We start from the raw sequence: 23,029 nt of genomic DNA on the forward strand, positions 1-23,029 counted from the left end.
CACGTGCCGTGCCGTGCCGTGTCTTGACGTGACGTGACGTGACGCGGCTCGACACGTGTCGTGACGTTACGTGACGTACCCAGCGGGCCGGACGTGTGGCGTGTTCAGAGGTGGGTGGCGTGTTCAGACGTGAACCGATTTCGAGCCGCCCTCAAAAGCAGTGCAGACATCTGGATTTAGCAATCGCCAATTCTTGTGCCTGTGATGTGTGGCAATCGGCCACTGAATGCCATTGCGGCAAAAAAGACGGACCCTTGCTGATAATCTGCCCGTTAAACGTTATCGAGGTCAATGCAAAACGCTCACCACATCTCGCAAAAACGGCTAAGTGTGCGACGGTCGTGGAATCCTGTTTGATGCCTCTAACCAGGCATGATGTGGCTCATCTTTCGTTCCGAACATACTGACCCAGGATTTCGCCGCGTTCACGCCTCCCATTAGCTTGATAATGGGAATCAGTAGCACATCTCGGGATCCGAATGCCTGATGATCACATGATAATTCGCAGAAAGGTGAAGGCTGAACGAGCGCACAGCGGGACTGCACTCGCTGAGTGATGACACCGGCACGGTGAGTAGAAGCGTTTTTGGTTTCCTCATTATCGATGTCGTCTATCATGACGCAAGATGCGGCGTTCACAGCTGTTTTTAGTCGTCTACAGTGCATCAACATACCGGTTGCTCTGAGAGTTTATGTCTGTCTCGCAGAAGGCTCTCCCTATGGAACAAACACGGGATGCTTCGGAAATGCCACGGGTTTGTGCCTCGGGTTTGTGCTAAGAACGCGCCCACCCCCCAGACAAGTTTGAGGATCCCAGTACCCTATGGGATTTAAATCAACCCTTGGGATCCAGGCCTACTCGTTTTGTTACTATCGATTTCTTGCAGGCAGCGATAGCCTCATGAAGGACAACTCACACGATTTATTGGCACAACAATCTTAACGTCGACAGTTCGGCAAACACCAATGCTGACATGACGCGTGATCTCTCGTAACGTACTTAAATATCAACAAATAGCATTCCTAGCCCAAACAAGTGTCAGTCATCCTCTGCATCGCTGTCATAGAGAATACCTGTACACTTCCCCACTTCTTTGCACTTGACAATGACCTCCTCCTGCACGAGGCTGAAGGACATGGCGATGATGGCTAGGCCCAGGATGAGGTAGAGGCAGCAGAAGACCAGCTTCAGCTGATCTTCCTGCGTCTCTGCCTTCAGCACCTTTGTCCCCGGCACTAGATCACCAAACCCGATAGTTGAGAGCGTGATGAAGCAGAAGTACGCGCCGTCCAGGAAAGGCCATTCCTCCCACCAGGCGAAGATGCCGGCGCCCATGCAGATGTACATGGTCACGAAGCCGAGCACGAGCGGGATGGGCACGCGGCCGGCGCGCTGGCTGGCCACCTTCACCACCTCCACCTCGACCACGTCCTCGCCGGCAGCCGGATCGAAGCGCAGCGTCGGCTCCGGGAAGGTGAAGCGGTTGGAGGCCGAGTACACGCCCGAGTCGAGGCTGGACGGCGTCGAGAGCAGCGTGCTGGTACCGCTCAGTTCGGAGCACTGGCGCGTCGCCAGCCGGCGCAGCCGCTTCTCCTCGCGCGTGATCTTACGCAGGTGCGGGTGCTGGATGGAGACAGCCGCACGCCGGCCCGGGCTGCTGGCCTTGCGCCGTGGCGTGGCTGGCCCGAGTGACTGCGAGTCCGACTCGACGGCGCCGGCGCGCGCCGGGCTCGGCGCCGTGTCCGAGCGGCGCCGCACCGGCGTCGACGGCGAGCGCGCGCGCTCGGCCGCCGCCTCGGTCGGGAAGGCCGGCGCGCGCTGCGGGCTGTCGCGGCCGCTGGAGCCGCTGGACGAGCGGCCGGGCCGCGGCCGCGACATTAGGCTGCTCTTGCGGCAGGGCGGCGTCGGCGGCTGCCGCTTCTCGCTCACGGCCGGCGTGGAGAACGTCACGTGGTTGGCCGCCGGCGTGGGGCTCTTGCTGCGCGAGGCGCCGCCGGCCGGCGCGGCCTCCACGTCCCCTGGGTCGGCCGGCGCCCCGTCGCCCTCGTCCGCGGCTCCAGACGCCGACCGCGCGCCGGCGAACTCGCGGAAGGCGCGCCGCGGCGGCGTCTCCGCCAGCTGCAAGCCCAGCTCCTCCGAGATGACGTACTCGGCGCACTCCACCAGGATGTCACGTGTCTCCTTATCCAGCAGCTTGATGGGCGTAGCGGGGCCGCTGCCGCGCCGCGCCTCGCCGCCGGCGACGTTCGCGGCGCGGTTGTCCGGCTCGCCCGCGCCCACCTCCGCCGCGCTGACCACGGCGGCACGTCCAGTGCCCGAGGGCTTGCTGCTCCTGGCTGAGTCGAGCACCGTCAGCGTGCGCGCCTCGCCCGGGTCGCCAGCCGCGCTGACCGCGGCGGCGCGTCCGACGCTCGAGGACTTCCTAGTCCTGACGGCGTCCGGCGCGGTGATTGTGCGCACCTCGCACGGTTCGCCGACCGCACTCGGCCGCTTCTGCGTGTAGCGCACCGAGGTCTTCGTCTGCTGCTGACGGCGCGGGCGCCAGATGACAGTGCAGGACCAGTAGGTAAAGCGGAAGGTGTTGGCCATCAGCTGGCCGATGTTGGTCAGGCAGAGCAGCATCAGCGGCACGCCGACCAGCGCGTAAAAGATGGTCATGATCTTGCCGCCGTCGGTGCGTGGCGTGATGTGGCCGTACCCTGCCGAACACGAGAGGATGTCAGGTGTGCCGTGTAACCGTGCCTCAACGAACACAGGAGGATGTCAGATGTGTCGGGCGTCCGTGCCCCGATGAACGCGAGACAGAGATTGAGGTGTGATGTGGACAAACCCTTCTTAACACGCGAGGGGTGGGGTGGGGGTGGGGGGGGGGGGAGGGCGAGTGTGAGACTTGATCATACCATGATCGCCAGATACGCCAGATATGAGGACAGAGGTGTGACGCGGTGTAGTGACAGTACCGGGCGGCATATCAAAGATGTGGTGTAGTCTTCTGATGGCCATGGAGGGCCAGATATAAGGTGTGAATATCCCTGGGGCATGCAAAATATCACGTAGGCGTGGAACTCATGGAAGGTGAAGGGTGTGATGCGACGGTACCCGGCAGTTCTCGTGAGCATGTCAACTGGCACAAGTTCGTGAGGATGTGGTGTCTCCCTGGGCCCTCTCCCTACTCGTCCGAAGATGGAAAAGTCGGTCTGGTGATTTACGTCATATGTTTAGCTCTTTTTCCGCCTGGAATCAAAAGCACGCTCTCCATCAATGTACGTGTAATTCGTGTACGTTGTCGCACTCGCTCATGACACTGGGGCCAGTGGTGGTACGTGGGGCTCGTAAGACCGAGCCCTTTCCCGTGGGCATGACGGCAAAGGGTAACCATTTGTTGAGACACAAGCGCAAAATGGACACGCCCTTCGATCACAAGCCAGACAGCGTCCCCCAGGGCTGGCCACAACAGTAAGCCGTGTCTTCGTCTGCACAAAATAGAGAGGCACCGTTTTTCATAAGTCCATTTCTGTAGTGTGGCCTCCGAGACAGCAGTGACTACTGCAACAAGTTGCAGCAAATCAGCGCATGGTAATTAGTCCTACCAGAGCCGCCTGGTCGCACGAATCCCGCTAAATACTGACACATGGCCACGGATGCCGTTAGGTGGAGCAGAGCCATCCGTTAGTATCACGGAGCCGGTGCTAGTTTGATGCGCCAGACCGCGGCAGGAATAAGGCAAATGCAGAGAACGTCCGAAATGTTTATGTCGATGGGCAGAAAACACGCAAAGGCAGGCAATGCAGCAGACAGAGCGTTTTCATCGCAATTACCACGTTTTAGGAATTTGTCATCGCAGGGCGCCATCGCCATCTGCCGTGCCGTCGCATGGAGAAAGAGAGGAGGGGGAGGAGCAGCGCAGGCAGCGGCGGAGAGCAGCGCAGCAGCGGGCCCAGTAGGTCACAAACATATTTCGGGAACGAGGGAGCGCCCCGTTTGTTTGCATTCCTTCCCGTGTTGGCGGTTCTAATGCACGTTACGCATTTTGCGAGCGAAGGTTTCAACAGAGCATGCATTGCGGCACGTCCAGAGACGGACCGGTTCGGGAAACTTGTCGGGGATGGAGCTATCTTTTCGGGCTTCTTTTCAAGCTATTCAACTGAATGTGAGGCGGGTGGGTTGCTGCCAACGCGCCTGCCAAAACCAGGGAGTGAGACAACGCCGCAGGAAATTTTGCAGTGATGTTTCTGAATCCCGATGAACAGCTGAGCTGACAGGTGAGACGCACGGCTCGTTTGGCTTCAGCTGCAACAAAATCTCGCCTTCGCGTGTTATGGATGGAGGAGGAAGAGGCAAAGCATTTCGGAAGGAGTTGCGCGATTATTTTGGTGACGGTTTGCTCTGAGGTCGTCTCATCACCATGAGAACTCTGAACTCAATAAAAAAACAACCGTGATTACTCAAATCATTTGGTCAAAAGGTCACCACATTCACGACCGTGGGATTTTCCACTACAAGGGAGTGGATAAAATGATCCAAGTCAAGATGCAACACGAATACTCATTACCATGTATGTGCGACACGAAAAAAATATTCATGTGTACGCGTGCTTTCAAAGCTTACATACCCACGGCACTTATAAGCTACATTTGTATAGTGGTTATACTGCCTATTCGCCCATAAAATCACGGGTATACAGGCAAAAACTTGTTAAGTACTGCCAGCAACATCCCGCCCAGTGCATGAAAGACGCTTTGCAGACCCAGCGCCATTGCTTCACTGTTAGGTCGAATGTGTATTTGGGGCCCTGGTCCTTCCATTTAGCGTCCTCTCACAGCCTACAGTGCCGGGAGTGTGGGAGGCGCGGAGCCATAGGCGCAGGACACAGGGTGTGAGAGCGGCAGGGCCAGGTCTCTGCCGCTTCCCCCATAAGCTGAAATCTGAATGATGGCGCATGGAAAGACTCCCACTTGCTTGGCGCGCTGTCACGCAGAGCAGGATTTCTTCTGTTCGGCGTTTTGCTGACAGGCACCATCTTCCGCATTAAAGGCGCCTGTGCGTGATCCTGGCTCTCACCTGCACGCGCTACTGTTTTCTGCACGGAGCTAACTACTCGCTGTATGATATAAGTAAGATATAAGATATAAGCTGTACGCTATATGATATACTACTCGCTGTACGAGATATAATTAATGCTGGATATTTCAGTAGGCACAGCATTTCGAGCGATTCTGGGCGGCATAGCAAAGCAAGTAAAACAACAAAACATTGGCATTTCAACCGCATAGAAATGACAGGAAAATATACATTTACATACAACGATATTTTTGGAATATTTATATTTCTGATGCATCTTTTTCCAGTGTACATGTGGGTAACACATTCAACGTTTTACGTTCTCAATGTCACCGTTAATGTAACCCCTCAACTGGTGAATATTTCATAGTTCATGAAAATCACTAGTTCTGTTTAAAACCTTCGTACGAACACTGTCCGAATTTAGATCCTCTACTTCTACAAACCCTGTCACTCTTGCAAACGTCGGTGTAATAACTTCAACATGCGTATATTGTGTTAACTTCAACAAAAAATGTTTATCCTGCGCCCGGCCGGGGATCTGAGATATCCGCGCCCGGCTAGGGGCGGGAGTTGATGTACCCCTGGAAGCTTATTTCCAGCTTTCGGACGCCGTACGAGAAAAAAGATACCGTTGTTAAGATCTTGTCAAATCATGAAGAATGTACACCAAATTGGTGAGCTTAGGTCGAATGTAGGGTTACCAGAGATCACGAAAGGTCAAAACCGGCCGTTGTGATGGATGCAGTTGAAACCTATGTTAACATGTCAAGGGGGATATTGAGGGCGCAGAAATAAGCGTTTAAACTGTGGAAAGTCCATTCCTGTTCCCCACAAAGGTCAGGCAAGGTCAGGTCACTATTCAGAATTGGTCTGCCAGTAGCCTACAAGAACGACTCTGACTACGTACATTTTATTAGGTACAGCTGTGGGAAAAAGCATTGCAGGCAGAGAAATGTCATTTTAGGCTGACCTAGAGGTCATCTGAGGTCAGCATATGTCAAATTCATAAACCATCGAAACAAAGAAGAAAAACTAAAGTGCTAATCGAGTCTGTGCGACCAGTGCCATATCAACCGGGTCTATGCGACCAGTACCATATCAACCGGATCTATGCGACCAGTACCATACCAACCGGATCTATGCGACCAGTACCATATCAACCGGGTCTATGCGACCAGTACCATGGGTTTGAGAAATCTATCTCTTAAGATTGTTGGCGATGCCCTCTTCCAGTCGTTATTTGTTATTTTATTACCCACTCGTTATTCTCCTCTCTTCCACACATTGTCTGCAAAAACATGCCATATTTTTGCAAACAACGAGTCGAGCTTTGTCTTCGTCTGCTCCTTTAATTCCACATCGTTCTTAAATCGGATCCCGTGAAATGAGCTCATCATTTCATGGCAGAACATGTGCGCAGTTCATTCTCGTCTCGTGATAATTTCCGTAGCTTTGCAAAAGTGCAATAATGCAAACCTAAGGATTTAGCTGGTCTTAGGTCGTTGCCACAGAAACGCCCCACAAAGTATTTATATGCCAGAAGCATTATTCGCTGCCTTTGTTCGTACAACCAACGGAATTCTTTCGAGGCAAGTTGCCGTCGTTAAAAGCTCGGGCTTCGGCGCCCCAGGCATCTAATCAATATCCACACCATCCTTTAGAAGCGGCATTATTAGACCACAACAAACGCGTGGTTCCGAACTTTTCTACCTCGACCCGTGGACAAAAATGTGCTCATGTCTAGCAAAAGTCTAGGCCACTACTAAATTTTGGACACTCCAGCGCCTCTTCTGAAGTACCCTGGGCCCGTCGCCGCTTGCTGTCCCATAACATTGGTCTGCCTGACCTGGCCGCTGTACAGCGAACGGACCAATGCCGGCTCTTCTGACGGGACGGGTCTGGGTCGACTGATCCTGCTGATGTCTGGCGAGCGAGCCAATCACCGCCCTTCTGACGAGAACGCGCGCGACCTGCCCGACCGCACCGGCCAGGTGGCAGTGGGGCCACAACGCACAGCCCAGCCGCTCCTTGGACCGCCTGAGGCAAGGTAACCGCTGTAAACAGAGGCCTGTCTCAGTTCTGTCCAGGCCGGCCGGCGTCGACCACCTCCCTTCCCTCTCCGCTGTGACCTGTTCCATTCCAGGGAATTGGTTTGTGTGGAGGCAGGCCAGCGTCCCCCCTCCCCCGCCCTCCGGGGCCAGACCTCAGCGGCAGCGGCAGCATTGGCACCAGCCGGCTACCTGCACGAGTCCCGAAAGGTCGCTAATGACGTCACGCGTACACAGAACAGCGGGCCAGGTAAACACAGATCGCAGCGGCCGGCGAAAGTGCAGGGGTGGCCGTGCGGCGCGCGTGCGTGCGGCCGGCCGGGGGCACCTCGGGGCGGCCCAGGGCCGAGCCAGCGCTGCCGGCTCGGCAATCAGCTGCACGCACGCCGGCCGACATCAACGGCGTGCTGTGACGCAAGCGGCCAGCGCGCGAGCGGAGATCTCAGGGTTCTTAGAGTTGCGCATTATGCATGACGACAGGCGAGCGCCCAAGGTAGACAGAATCGGAGACGAATGCGGACAAGATGACGGGGAGTGAGCCGTCGCTCGGTGCCGTGGACGGCTGAGTGCCAGCTGAGCGTGGTCAAACAAAACAGTTCTTTAACTGAGACGATAGTATTGAAACATGTGATTCGTCCCGCGAAATAAACTGCCGAAAGACCCCAGATCATCCATCGCTCGGCATGCACTGAGATTGGCTGTGCTGCAGCCTACTTTTACAGCACACATGACTGCGACATCCAACGTGGCCCTAATTACTCCATCCAACGAGGCCCCTTCGCTCCGCCCAGCTATCCGGCTGGACGGAGCAAGTTGGAGAGCGAGCAGAGCTGCGACAAGAACTGTGCTCAGCGTCGTCAGTTCCAACAACGGCAGGCCCCAGGTACGGCGACCAGGGAAGCGAAATCCATTGTGTGTGTGGAGGGGAGGGGTGGGGGGAGACGCCGGACTTGTGATTCAGCGGTGCTGTGTCCGTGTTTCAGAATGGGCACATTGTGTGACCCGATTGAAATGGAAAGGTCAGCTGCCAGCTGGTCAAAAAGAGTCGGTGTAGTCCGGAGCGGTCGTGTCGTGGCACTGTTCGGCACGTAACACCTGCACGTAGGTCTGTCTCGTAAAAGGCCTCAGGCGAAAGTGTTCGGTGGACTCGATGACACAGCTCGGGTAGTGGTTTCAGCGTACATCCATGACACGAGTTTTTCTTAACAAGCGTTTTTCACCCAAGGCCGCCCATGCAAAGCATTGAAAAACGTGAAGTGAGCGCTATCGAAACACAATTAACTATCCGTTGTTAGTTATCATCAGCTCGGTCTACTTGCAGTCGAGCAGCCTAATATGTCGAACGATGGCACGTCTCCTTGGCAGCGGGTTGAATCGAAACGCCGAATTAACAGCAGTTGTGTCCCGAGTGAGTTTATTTGCCCAACGCTTTAGGTTCAAAATTCAACAGGGTAGCACAGTTCGACGCTGAGACCGCAATGCGCAGCAATAATCAGATTTTCGAAGGCGTTGACAGCACCGGAAGCTTTTGGATCCATATTTTCCGGAGCCAGAGTGGGCTCCGCACATCCTGCCAACAAAGAACGAGAAACAATCCCCGCAAAATTGAAATGTCAAGTTTCAGCGCCGCTCGGTTTCGCTGTCCGGCGGCGTGCACAGTCGGCGTCGTCGGCCGGCTAGTGCGGCGCAGAGAAAAACAGACTGGAGAAAGTCATAACGTTGTCTCCAACCGCACCGAAACTGCGAGCACATAATTTCGTTGGTAAACAAATTTCGAGGGGCTGTTACGGAAGTTAGACGGCAGGGCTGCGGGATGGAAAAGGTAATCAACACCATGATGTGGCTTTACGTCGAGCAATGCCTTGGTTTACGTATGCATGATATTGCTGGTGACGGGGTCGGGATGCAAGATGCTCGACCAAGTACTGGTAACGACTTACTCGAGGAAGTGCTGTAAAAAAATATGCACGAGAAGGTGCTAGCAAAAATGAACACGAAAAGGCACTGATGAAAATGTCATGTTATCAGGAGGAACGTTATTGATGAAAATTTCTAACACAAAGTCGACCAGAGATCAGAACCAGCGCCCGAAGGAATAGACAGGTGCCCAGGGAATGTAAGTGCATGTTAGTGCAGAGAAAGGAAGTCAGCCTTGTCAAAGATGATGAGCGTTTTTCAGACAGGAGTAAATAAATGGATTCATAATCCAACAGCGGTGGACATTTTTACTCATTTGATGCCGGGGTGAGTGTAAATTTGTCCTATGATCATAAATAACAAATAAAATTATTGAATCACCCCAACCGCGTAACCCGAAATCAGCGAGACTGACACTTTCATCGATCTTAAAATGATAGGTCTGGTTCCTGAGAACGAGCAGATTCAGATGAGAGGCAAACGGCTGTCCCCTCTCCCATAATCCGTACCAAGACAGTGGGTAACGCCTGAAATTGCGCTATTGCAGTAGCTAGAATTACGCTATTGCAGCAGCAGTAACTTGGCATCGAATTTGTACTTGCTCTCAATGAATGTGGGACCCTCCCAAGGCCCGATTCTGCTCTCGCCCCTGCACGTGTTGTAACATCGACGCTGTGAAACCACCATAGGAACTACCATCTTCCATACATCTTTATGTGGCGGGCGTCTGTCACCCCAATCCAATGTGTCTTTATTTTCACGTGGGCTAAAACGAATCAGCACAAAAAGGTCTGCACAGCAGTGACTTTCAGAAGGTATCAGGTATGCGCAGACGCGCCTGGCACATGTCAGGCGCGCCCAATGGGCCCATGTTGACACTCCCCTGCTGGGACCAGGATGTATCCCGGGATGAGGTCTCGCACCAAACCCATACGCGATTAGTAATGAGTGCGTCCGAAGTAACAATGAGCTGAATGCATTCCAGGGCGGATCTAAACCCCAAACACGTCACGGGCGGCCACACCGCGGTCGTTCAGGTTCATACACCGCGCGGCCACAGCGCAAGCGCCATGCCGCCGACCAACAGTCGGTTCACATCGGCTATCGCGCTGATCTCGGCTGGCCCGCTGTTGTCCAGCTTCCGGCCGCGAACAGCCAGCTGGACCCTGGGTCTGGGCGAGGAGACGCTTCCGGCTGAACTTGAGGGAGAGCTGCTGCCGACAGCGCCGGCGGTCGGTCACCGCGCGACCTCGGAGGGGTCGCTGACCTGTCGCCGCACACCCGGCCTTTGCGGTGCGGGCTCCTGCACTCAGGATAGCTCCCTGGGACGGCTCTTTTTCCTCAGGTACCTCAGTGCGGCAGCTTCCGTCGTGTGGTTAGCTCAGTGGGACCGCTCCCTTCTCCTGTGTACCCACTGAGATAACTGCTGTTCCCTGGATAACCCACAGAGACAGGTACTGCTTTCTGGAACTTTCAGCGAGGCATCTCCTGTGTTCCGGATAGCCAGGTAGGTCATGTCCTGTTCACTGCATGCGTGCAGCTCAGGAAGGTAGCAGCTGTTTCCGAACCGGAAAAGCTATCACGTCATCTCGTTTATCGAACTAGGCAGCCTTTAGGTACAGCTGTTTGCATGTAGATTATAAGTCCATCTGTAAGGAGACAGGGAGATAATAATTTTCACGATAATTTATAGCTTTTCCCTAACCATAAGTTCAACGCTCTTCTTAACCCTACCCAATGCCTGACGCTTGCAAGCGCGTAGGCCAACCGGAAGTGACGCACATCCACCAGTGATGACGGGGCGGGCCGTTGCGTCCTTCCGACCTGGCAGAACGGCGCTTTGAGGCCGGCCGCCTCCTGCCTGACCTCTGTATGCACACCATAACGCCGCGTTCCGGCCCCCACGCCATGGGTTAGCACGGGAACCGGTCAGCGAGAGAGAGAGAGAGAGAGAGAGAGAGAGAGAGAGAGAGAGAGAGAGAGAGAGAGAGAGGAGAGAGAGAGAGAGAGAGAGGAGAGAAGAGAGGGAGAGAGAGAGAGAGAGAGAGAGAGAGAGAGGGAGAGGAGAGCGAGAGAAGAGGAGAGAGAGGAGAGAGAGAGAGGAGAGAGAGGAGAGGGCGAGGAGAGAGAGAGAGGAGAGAGAGAGAGAGAGAGAGAGAGGCGAAGCGGAGAGAGAAGAGAGAAGGAGGAGAGAGAGAGAGAGAGAGAGAGGGAGGAGAGAGAGAGAGAGAGAGAGAGAGAGAGAGAGAGAGAGAGAGAGAGAGAGAGAGAGAGGGAGAGGAGAGAGAGGAAGGAGAGGGAGAGAGAGAGGAGAGAGAGAGAGAGAGGAGAGAGAGAGAGAGAGAGGTGTCTGGCGCATCCTGTGGCAGAAACGGCGCATCCGGGCGTTTTAGGAAGTTGCTAGCGTGCGTCAGCGAGCTCGTAAGTCATGCCGTCTCGTCGGATCCACTGATAAGTCGGGTCTTCATGGGTTTCTACTCCTAGCTGCTGTTGGATCAGATGATCGTAGGCCAGACGATCTCAAGCGGACAAGTAACTCAACTTTGACGCGTCTGGCTCATTCCGCGCATTTGTGGCGGGCCGGCATTCTATACAGCAATACTTTATTCTAGGTCGGAGGTTGATTTGCGGACCAGACCCCCATAACTCTGTGACACCATTATGTGGCACTCCGGCGTCTTCCGCGGCCTTATGGTGGGACAACAGTGACGACAACCATGTTATTAGTGTGCTCGGCCCAATCCCTAATTGGGATAAATGAAGATGCCGTGCCCATACAGAGTAGATGGTCTAGATTCGCCGTCTCATGTGCCGCAACTGCGCGGGCGTGGGCAGCAGTTTCGGCCCAACGCAACCACGTTTTCCCTATGCGATTACATATGTTAGTGCGCCTTTTCCACTTAAAGACGTCGGACCAATGCTACGCAAACAGCATGCCTCTGCACTAATTTGCACTGGATGGAAGGACTGCTGCACCACAGATATTGTCTGGCTTTCAGTCTTTTCAGTCAGAACAAATATTTTCGTTCTTGAATGACATCGTACGTCCGTCGAGGAAATACCAGGACTGATGGCCTGGTCCCCGGGTAGGTCGCCTGGTCCCCGGGGGCGTCCGCCTGGTTCCCGAGTAGGTCCGCCTGGTCCCCTGGTAGGTCCGCCTGGTCTCCGGGTAGGTCCGCCTGGTCCCCGGGTAGGTTCGCGTGGTCCCCGGGTAGGTCCGCCTGGTCTCCGGGTAGGTCCGCCTGGTCTCCGGGTAGGTCCGCGCCATGCGGTGTCGGGACGCAGCGCCACAGCACCGCGCAATGGGCGACGCAAGGGGCGCTTTGCACCACAACCGGAGAGCAGGTCGATCTGTGAAGTTGCATTGTTGCTCGTTCAGTTCGTGGGGCAAACAGCGGCCCGGTGGGATCTTCGCAGACTCCACGGACCCGATGATCCCTAAACAGAGCGCAGCACCACCGGAACAATAAGTTTCGGGAACTAACTTGCCATTGGCCTGTCAGCTAGTTAATTTGCCTTGCTATTCTCATTACCAGGCAAAAGTTTCGGTTGCGATTCCTCCCAGCGCTGCCAAGTAATACTCGGTAAGTCACTCAGAAGCGCTTCGTCCGGCATGTCTGTCGCCGGGCCAGGCGCACCCTTCTGTATATAGTACAGACAGGCCGCGAGGTCCGCTGCGGGCTTTCATGTCCTCAGCAGGGGCGGCGCAACAGGGGAGTGGGAGGCGGAAGGCAGGGGCAGTTGTCCCCTACCGGTGGGGAAGAGGGGGCAGGAGTATGATGTTTCCCAATAATTTTTTTGGGCGGTCCCTCTTTTACCTATTAAAGACACTGTAACTTTGCATCTAAAACATTGTGGCTTCGCGCCTAAACACATTGCAAGTTTTCGTAGAGTACCAAAATTCAGGTCAAGGAAGCCCCATAAATGAGCAAGAGTATTAATAATTCGAGCTCACAAGACCCGTTACCACATCAAGAGACCCCTTTTTGAGTCTTGAAATCATCTTTATGAATAACGTAGACAATGCTGTAGATCAGGAAGCCCAATGCTGTGTTAAGGTGACCCATTTGCTGGCTCGGAAGGCCCCCGTTACAAGCCAAGAGGCCACTAGTCTGGTTTAGAAGAACAGGAGGCCTCTTTCATGCATCAGATGGCCGCAGTTTCGGATGAGCATGCCCTGTTTTTGGATAGCGAGGCCGCTTGACTAGATTTGGAGCCTCTACCCCGTGAATCGCAGACATCTTTTTATATATTAGGAGATACCTATATACATCGGGAGGTACTTTTCTGGAACAAGCGGTCCTATTTTAGGTTACCCTGGCCATTCGCTGGATAACTAGAAGGCCTCATTCCAGAATCTTTGTTTGTCGACGTGCATGGACATGGATTCACATGGATATGATAAAAGTAACAGTTTGATAAGGGGACTCATGCTCTCAGAGCCCTTCCACCTTGAAAACGACACTAAGCAAGAGGCCTCATTTTTTTAGGCGGCCCGTTGGTAAATCCTGCCTCCCCCAACTCAAAACCCGTGGTGCCGCCCCTGATTCTCAGCGCACAGTTCCGCTGTGGGTTCTGCCGTCCTCGTTCCAGACCTACTGTGGTGCTCCTGTCCTCAGTAGCTAGGTCTGCGTGGGCGCTCCTGTCCTCAGTAGCTAGGTCTGCGGGGGCGCTCCTGTCCTCAGTAGCTAGGTCTGCGTGGGCGCTCCTGTCCTCAGTACCTAGATCTGCGGGGGCGGCTCATGTCCTCCAACAGCGGCCGGCGGCGGCCGCTCCCGCCCGGCCAGCCGGTGCCGACCCCACGTCCGGGTCAGCCGGCCGCCGCCCGTCGGCCGGCTGTTGACGTGGGACGGCTCGCACGCGGTCCCGGGTCGGCAGGGGGCATCGGCCGGCTAGGCACCCGCCCGGGGGATCCTCCACAGCGGCGGCGCCGCCCACGCGCCCCGACCGCCGGGAGAACCACGCCACTTCCCCACCGCAGAACCGCCAACGCACCGCACTCGGACGGAACAACCGTCGCTTTCGGCGGGTGTCGGCTTTCAACATCCTTGTCCGTCAGGTGCAGGCTGTCCGGCGAGTCGCTGGACTCGGGGACGACCACCCTTCGTGTCTGTTCCGTGTACCTATGGGAGGGCCTCGCAAGCCGGGAGCGATGCAGGCCGTTGCTCGTGACCCACCGGATGGCGCTTCTGCCGGCGGGCGCCACGTCCCGGGTTCAAAGTGGTGCGGTGATTTGGCGGACCAAGAGACCGCGCGTGTTTACGGCTCAATCGCCGGGGTTATACAGAGCCGGCTCCAGACAGTGCTGTCACTGAGAGCACCCCAAACACCGCGGGTCGATGAAAGCTCTGGGCTGATCGCCAGCTGGGCCGCACTCGGTGGTGGCAGCGATTTCAGGTGCATTGCAGATGTGCGGAAATGCAGGTGCTCTTCAGCGTCGGACGTCGCCATGTGACGGCATGGCGCGTGACGGTATGATGTCTGACCGATGTGTACGGTATGACTGCGTTGCAAAGTCCCCGTGAACGGAAAGGCGGCCATCAGCACGTGTGTGCTGTTGGCCGGCACGGCTAGCGTGGGAGAGAGCGAGGCTCACCAGTGCAAGCCCCCGCACCCCGCCCCTTCCTCCCTGGCTGCATGGCGTGTCCTCCCGCCGCCCGTGAACACCACCGGCTCGTTGCCCGCGCCGCACCTGCCGCCGCCGGCGATCGGTGACGTCACGACCGGGCGGCGGGTTCAGGGGCGCGCCGGCCCCTCGCGACCGGTGTCTGAGTCACACGGCCGTCGGGTCGCCGGCTTCCCACGTCTGCCGACCAGCCCCGGGCAGGAGATACCGCCGGCTGGTGGCGGCGGCGTCGCGCCCGGCGCCACGCACCCACCACACCTAGCTGACATCCGGTCGCGCAGAGCCGCGTTGCTTAGCGAGCGCGTGCTGCACGCCCCCGCAGGTCACGCGGGGCGCGCACTACACCGTGAGTGACGTCTCAGAGCTTTTGGCCGGCGGGCGAGCTCGGCTCGACCCCTGGTTTTGCCGGCCAACGGCTCTCGAGGAACCGATCGCTCACCGGCGCCCGTTTTTGCGCCGGCCGTAACTGAGTGTCGGCCGAGCCACCTGACCCCTGCCTGAACGAATGGACGGGACGGAATGGGACTAGACTGGACTGGGCTGGATTGGACGGGACGGGCCTTCGCCGCATCGCCCCACGCTTCACGCACAGACGTAGTTATTACCGACGTTCGAACGTCGGCTGTTACTGCTGACGAACGCTGCACGCCACTTCCGGTGGCCAAGTGAAAGTTAAACGGCCGCCTGCACGGCAGCGCCTCCGTCGCAGGGTAACGTCCGCTCATAGGCGTCGCCACGGGTGGAGGGAAGGGGGGGGGGGGAGGCGGGAAGCAGGCGGCTTGCTGAACCTCGAAATAAAACCTACTTAACCCAGGGCTCTTCGATATCCGACAAAAGGGGTAGGGTGTGAGTGTTTTTACCCCTGAATCTCTGCCCTTTAGCTGACGAACCCTGGTAACGCCACTGATCCTGTGCGTCCCACCACGCCAGTGGGATTGCTTATGACGCCATACACCTTTAAGAAAACGTCAAATTGCGCTACCCACGCTTCCAGGAATGACTGGCCGTGCCTTTATGAACAAGTTCTCTCAAATCTCAACTGGAAAGAAGCCGGAAATGGACACTGCGTCTCTGCGGACCGTCCGCCCAGCGTGGCCAGCAGCCGGCCCGAGCCAACCCTAATCGCCATCGGCATCGGCAGTCCGGCGGGCTTTCTCAGAAGCAGCCGGAGGGCCGCATCGATCGGCAGCACGCGCAGCCCATGAAAGGATAGCCGCTCGTGAGCGATGGTCTGAGCGTCAGGCCCAGCGTTTGGTTCGACCAGCCCTCGACAGGCGGCGACCCGACGCAAAACAGCCTGCGCAGGAGTAGAGAACGCGGTGTGGTACGCATGGCCATATTCCCACCATTGCCAATTGAAAAGGTCACAATGTAAGCCCTTTCCATCGAAAAGTTGTCTTCCGGGGCATTGTCGCAATCGCTTTTCTCGGCATTCCCTCAGGCCGCTCCGTCAGTGGCCTCGCCTCCACAGCGGCGGTATGCGGTTGCGGGTGTTTTTCAGGCGTCAGGTGACAGCGCAGCTCGATGGCACATCACGCCTCACGGAAGCACGGGATTGATGGATGGTTCCGAGCCAGAGTGGCTAAGCACATTGGCGATCGATGGCAGCCTGAAACATCGGTCGAGTGCTGCCGCACCGCGATATAAACTTAACGAGACGCTTGGCTGACGTGGGTGGCTCATTAAACAAAATTCTCGCTGGGATGGGCACCCCTGCCCCAAAAAGCACCGCGACGTCGGGTGTGACGAACGAAGAGCGGGACCTTCATCAGTTCGACGATCGGAAATGACACGGATAACCGCGGCAGGCAGCGTAGCTCGCGTCCGACAGATGGCAGCACCTCCATGATGCATCGGAAGACTGAGACCAGCTACATTCCACGGCCCGCAGCCGGCGGCTAACGCTCGCCGGGCGCTTCCCTGCATGTAGAGCGGCGCTGAGCAGGGCGGGACTGGCTGCCACCGGACGGGAAGACCGCCAGACGGACAGACATCCACCATGGCGGGTGGGGGTCGGCGGCCGGGGCCCAACTCTACAGGGAGAGGGGGGGGGGGGAAGCTGACGGGTTCAGCACACCTGACCTCCGCCGTTCCGGCCGAACGGACCGCGTGAACCGGGCCGGGCTCGTGTACCCACAGCAAACGGCGAGGTCACGCCGTGCAGACGCGCACCGGAACTGGGAACGGCCGGCTCGTGCAGGACGTGTGACGAACCGCGCTGACCAGAGCGGGGCTGGTGACCGGTGGCGCGGACAAAGGGCGCTGGAGGCACATGCCTCCTTCCTTAGGTTCCTCGGAACTGACGGTAAAGGGACTGCTTAAGGGCCAGAAGGCCCCGAAGGTCTGGTCGGACGCCGTGTGAAGGGGACCCATAAATGCCGTCTGTCGGATGGCCTTTGCACCGGTTGGAGCCCCAGAGTTGTTGGGGAGCTATGTGCTGGCCAGGTACCATCTGTAACGAACAGTCGGCTCCGTTTACGTCTGGACTCGAGGACACACTTTCCAGGCAGGGAAGAGACCGGGGTCTGCGATTTACATAAGTCAGGGCCCCTGAGTCAATGAGCGGCCTCCTGTGTTGGTCAAGGGCTCATGGGGCCTGATAGAGGCCATCTATTGGTAAGGGGGCCCGAGTCGGCCAAGAGCAGTGTTCGAGGGGACTGCAAAAAGGGTCCGAAGATCAGGGGTCGATTGAAGTGCCCGAATGGCTGGCAAGAGGTCGTATTAAGGGGCACGGAACCACAAGGTTGGCCCTCCAATGTCAACCAGAACACCTTTACGCCGATCGGGGACCCCCTAAGTTGATGAGCGCCTCCATGTCGGTCAGGAAGAATCAACATAGAGCAGTCGGCTCCGTGTCAGTCTGAGCCCTGGGTGCCCATTTTCCAATCAGGGACAAGGTCGGTGGCCGAAACCTGCGTTGGTCAGGGCGCCCGGAACAATGAGGGGTTCGGGTTCGGGAGATGAAGAATGAAGAGTTCGGGAACGACGGCTGCTCGACCACGCAGGGGGCCTGGCTGGCCGACTGAGGGGAGAGTTCGGGAGCGGCGGCTGCCCGACCACGCAGGGGGCCTGGCTGACCGACTGAGGGGAGAGTTCGGGAGCGGCGGCTGCCCGACCACGCAGGGGGCCTGGCTGACCGACTGAGGGGGGAGTCCGGGAGCGGCGGCTGCTCGACCACGCAGGGGGCCTGGCTGGCCGACTGAGGGGAGAGTTCGGGAGCGGCGGCTGCCCGACCACGCAGGGGGCCTGGCTGGCCGACTGAGGGGAGAGTTCGGGAGCGGCGACTGCCCGACCACGCAGGACCTGGCAAACGACATCGCCGTCCCCACCAACACTGCGGCGGTCGCGTGGCCACACGCTCAGGCCTGCGGTGCCGTCCCCAGTGTGTGGACGGCCGTGGCAACCAGAGGGCGGGGCACGAGCACGCGTTTACTGCCGACTAGCGCCGCCAAGCCGGGCCCAGTGCGTGTAAACCGCGCCAGTTCGGCGACCGACGGCCTGCTTTGCACCGGTTATGCGCGCGGCCGCCTGTCAGCTCACGGAACTTTACCGGCAGTGCGGCCCGTTGGGACGCCTCTCCAAGTGCAGGGGAGCGGGCCGTCGTGCTCCGGCCTCGCGGCGACGACGTTGACACAGGCAGCAACGAACTCACGTGGTGGCCCCCGAGACCACATCCCCCTTATCAAACGCATTGCATGGGTTGGTATGTGCGTGGATAAGCGAAAAATGAAAAATTCGGGGCAGATAAATAAAGCTTGACTAATCAATAACATGCGATGTTATTTCACGCTATACAAGGAATTTCGCGCCTGTTCTTCGCTCACTTACGTATATAGTGAGCATTTTTCCGTTGTGCTCTCTCCCCCCCCCCCCCCCCCCACTATGAACTCATGCAAGTGTCCCTGAATTCTGGGATACGCAGGGACGCTAGAGAGGCAAGTCAACGTCACTCCCCGACGCTAGAGAGGCAAGTCAACGTCACTTCCCTGGCGCTAGAGAGGCGAGTCAGCGTCTCTTCCCGACGCGGGGCGTTGGCCACTCGGATAGTGGACGGGAGGAAGCCTCAGATCCACTGTTAAAGTCCTGAAAAATCTGTCCGAAGGGCCGGTATAGGTAAGTGGATCACTGCCGTGGTGGCCGGTTCAGCGACTTATTGCTTGCTCTGCCTAAAGTTTTCTTCCGCGCAGTTCGGGACGCACCAGCGTTCTGAACAGATGCCTTGATGTGTAAAATTCGATACTCGCACCCGACCTGTCCCACATAGCCATGACCTGCACCCATGTCTACCGCCATCAGTGACTCGACAAACACAACCCACTGCTCACACACACACACAAACACAGCCCACTGCTCCCTGCTATTCACTAGTCCATGCTATATTATTGAGGGTCCATTCATAAATCACCCTACGCGCGGAGGAGGTTCCAGATGGAGCCTAACCGAGATGTAACGAGGGAGAAGGGGAGTTCGGAACAATGCAATAGCACCTTAGGTGTGTCTGCAAATCACGCGGAAATCGTTTATTTCCATTTTGTTTTATCTGAAAGCCGGATACCGCTGAGTTCTTCTCACGACAAGCTGCACGCCAGTTTTTTGACATCCCTAGGTCAATTAAAGATTGCATGGACGCTACCTGTTTCGGATGTTATGTTAAACACAACGTGACCATGGGGCAGGTGGGAGGGTGTGAGCGTGGGGGTCAAGAGCAACTAGTGCGTAATAGGGAGAGGGGTTAAAAAAGCACCAAATGTGTAATATAATTCAAGGATGGCCCTCAACCACGTTGCCGTAAGCACCTCAGTGAGCAACAGAGACAGAGCTAGACATCTACCTCATCTCCACTGGAAGGGCTTCACTACTTTGCAAGTTTCTCTCGATGTGTCATGTCGTTTTACGTATTGCCTGCATTGCATTATCATTCTTTAGGCCTTTAGCCGGCAATGGTTTTGCGCACTGTTTCAGCATTTTGATGCACAATATGTCATGGTGACCGCTAGTCGGACCGCAAGTCCTCCTGATGCCACCTATTGCATGCTTGATGCTGCCTATCGCATGCTTGATGACTCCTTGATGTCTGCTTGATGACTCCATTTATAATGTGACGCCTAATTGCTTTATGTGTCTGTTCTGTGGCTGAACATTTACCGTACCTGCTCCTCAACCGGCCAACCTCAACTTCAATCGGGCCTGAAATTTGCTCACAGGCGCATCCAACTCAGGCGAGTTATCATGTTACAAAGTGCACGCCCATGCCCCATCAACACGCGCTCGGGGGGTCAAATTGCCCCCCCCCCCAAAGGTTTTTCCAGAATTATTTCCAAACGGCGCCGCGTAGTTGCGCCATGACTGTAGGCAATTGCATAGCGGATTGTTTGGTGTCAAAAATTTAGATGCACCTTGTAAGGTTGCTGACCTATGGCAGGTCAAAGTCAGGCCATGGTTTCAGCGAAGTCAATTTCTACGGAATCGTTCAATCTGATGCAACAACGAAATGTAAGACAAAGCCATACATCTCTGGGATGCTTCTTAAGGCAACACAACAATTACACGAAGAAATAGCATCAACCTAGGGTCAATGTAGGTCGGACCAAGGCCAAAACCTACCTGTTTTATTACTCTAGGGCTTGCTGTATGGGATAGTTTCTAGCGCTCGTTCACAAAATTTATTGATAGCAGGAACCGCATTGTAAATCTTCCATTAATTTCTTAGAGGCCAGGATAGGTCATTAACCTAAAATGACGCAGGTCAACATTTTGTTTTTGGAGCATACTGCCTAGCATAATCTTTGTCGCTTATTCCAATGCAAAACTCAGAGCATTCTTGTATGATTTTGGTCACCATGACCTTCAGGAGGTCAAACAAGGTTACTGACCTTAAATGAGCAGGTTACCTTTTGCTTAGAAACAGTTATCTCGGTTCTGGGAGTACTCTGGAGATCAACCTGGAATTTGACCTTGTTCGACCTTATTTGATCCGAAGGTCCATGACCTAGGAACCTAAAACTTTGACTTAATTAATTTCACGTACAGGTCAGCACACCCTGTAAATTTGGTGTCTCTACCTTTTTTTAGATCCTGAGATCTCAGTGGGGTTAATTTGATTCCCCCCGCACCCCATCCGAGCAAAGGGTATCCAGCCGGCCACCCAGGCGCGTGTTAATGTGTGTTTTCGTCATTTTGCGCCGTGCCAACGCACAAACTATAAAAAAGCGCGGGAAAAACCAGCTTCAGACCACTCGTCCTCAACGGCATAACGTCAGCAACCAAAACGCGTCACTGTTCTACAAAAAATCAAAGACGTCAGATCGCATGCAACTGCTCGGCATCACATATCACCGTAGTCCACTTCGCAGAAACACCCGCACTTCCCAGCCGAGGCCCAGCTTTTAAACAGAATTATGCCCTGTCACACTGCCGTGACAACGCTTCTTCTTGACCCAAGTAGCGCTTGAGCAGCGCAGCTGCCAAGTGCAGACGGGGTGAGCGTGGGGCGCGAGTGACGTCATCTGATGACGTCAGAGGCGGTAGAGGAGCGGCCCGGTGCTAGAGCCGCTGCCAGCCAACCGGAGGCCTGTCATCGCGCCCGTAATGCGCCGCCGAAACGCGACCCGGGGGACAGCGCAAATAGCATGCGCCAATATTTACACACATTTGTCGTGTTGCGGCACCCGTCAAGAACAAATGAAGCCGAAATTAATCTGTGTCTGTTTGATCTGGCACAAATAGGTAAAGGTCAGGCGATAATTCTGCTCACGGCTGGTAAACAGCGGCGCGCGCTCCTGATGAGAACAGGGCGCCGTTCATAACTGTACACACACGCGCACTCGTGCGTTCACAAGCGTCCGTCCCTCTCCCTCCCCGAATGCGTCAAACAGTGCGTGAAATCACGTGTCGAGTGTTGCACGGGCTCGGGGAAGAGGAAACAATCGGATGAGACATGCACCACTGGTCATCTTCGACGGGGGCACTGCTGCCTTATTTCGAAAGAGATCTCCAGTAAAACGAGCACAGACGTGACGAACAGAGAGATTAATAGCTGGCGACACAATCATGACTTTCCTACACCATCACGTTTAACAAAATCCCAAAATCAACTGATCCATGATCCATGATCCCTACTCCTCAGCCGTGTCCCAGACTGTATCGATCCAACGCCGTGAAGCCTTCCCCGCGTCTCCACAGCTGAAGGTTCAAATCCACAGACTTAGCACCGCAGATCCGAGGACAGCGCCCAGCAACGGCGGCCAGTGACACGTCAGAGCTGCTGCCACCAGCAGCGGCGGCCAGTGACCCGTCGGAGCTGATGCTACCAGCAGCGGCGGCCCAGTGACCCGTCAGAGCTGCCGCCACCAGCAGCGGCGGCCCAGTGAACCGTCGGAGCTGCCGCCACCAGCAGCGGCGGCCAGTGACCCGTCGGAGCTGCTGCCACCAGCAGCGGCGGCCAGTGACCCGTCGGAGCTGCCGTCACCGGCAACGGCGGCCAGTGACCCGTCGGAGCTGCCGTCGCCAGCAGCGGCGGCCCAGTGAACCGCCAGAGCTGCAGCTACCAGCAGCGGCGGCCAGTGACCTGTCGGAGCTGCTGCCACCAGTAGCGGAGGCCCAGTGACCCGTCAGAGCTGCTGCCACCAGCAACGGTGGCCAGTGATCCGTCAGAGCTGCTGCCACCGGCAGCGGCGGCCAGTGACCCGTCGGAGCTGCTGCTACCAGCAACGGCGGCCAGTGACCCATCGGAGCTGCCGTCACCAGCAGCGGCGGCCAGTGACCCGTCGGAGCTGCCGTCACCGGCAGCGGCGGCCAGTGACCCGTCAGAGCTGCAGCTACCAGCAGCGGCGGCCAGTGACCCGTCGGAGCTGCCGCCATCAGCAGCGGCGGCGAGTGACCCGTCGGAGCTGCAGCCCAGACGGGATGGGGACCGCTCCGGGATGGCGGCGCTCGGCTCGGCCGAAGTAGGATGTCGTCGCCGGTTTTTGCCCGCACCCGAACACATTGCAGCACGGGCCAGGCCGGCGCGCCACTTAAAAACCGGCTTCATAACTAGCCCGTGGCTGACGCGATTACGCCCCGACCAAGGCGAAAGGCCCGTTGGGTTAATAACGGTTGACTGGCAGCCTACAGCGCCTGCAGCGCCGGCGCGTCCCCAGCGGCCTCCAGACGGAGTCGGGTCGTGACAGGTCATCACGGCCTGAGGCAGCAGCAGCAGCACCGTCGCCGTCTGTTTAGCGACAGTACTGCGTCGTCCACACGCGGCTGTTAGGTCACAGGGCGGCGTACGGGGGGCTTTGCGTCACATCGTGAGCTTTTGCCACGGCAGCGGAAACCCATGATTGCTGCGGGATACCGGCCGACAGGTGACCCAGGTCAGCAAGTGACCCC

At 56.7% G+C, this 23,029-nt stretch overlaps 1 protein-coding gene across 1 annotated transcript in view; it reads right to left on the minus strand.

The window, feature by feature from the left end:
* Positions 1–1,039: 1,039 nt before the first annotated feature.
* The window catches only part of LOC119111611 (uncharacterized), a 58,925-nt gene continuing 36,935 nt past the window's right edge, over positions 1,040–23,029 (minus strand). The window contains exons 3-4 of the mRNA XM_037235419.1: positions 2,282–2,700; positions 1,040–1,624 (exon numbers count right to left, since the gene is read on the minus strand). Coding sequence (XP_037091314.1) covers positions 1,040–1,624; positions 2,282–2,700 — 1,004 coding nt within the window. The remainder of the gene's footprint in view (positions 1,625–2,281; positions 2,701–23,029) is intronic.

This window comes from Pollicipes pollicipes, unplaced genomic scaffold (genome assembly GCF_011947565.3).
Source record: "Pollicipes pollicipes isolate AB1234 unplaced genomic scaffold, Ppol_2.1 Scaffold_7261;HRSCAF=8764_pilon_pilon_pilon, whole genome shotgun sequence".
Classification (NCBI taxonomy): domain Eukaryota; kingdom Metazoa; phylum Arthropoda; class Thecostraca; order Pollicipedomorpha; family Pollicipedidae; genus Pollicipes; species Pollicipes pollicipes.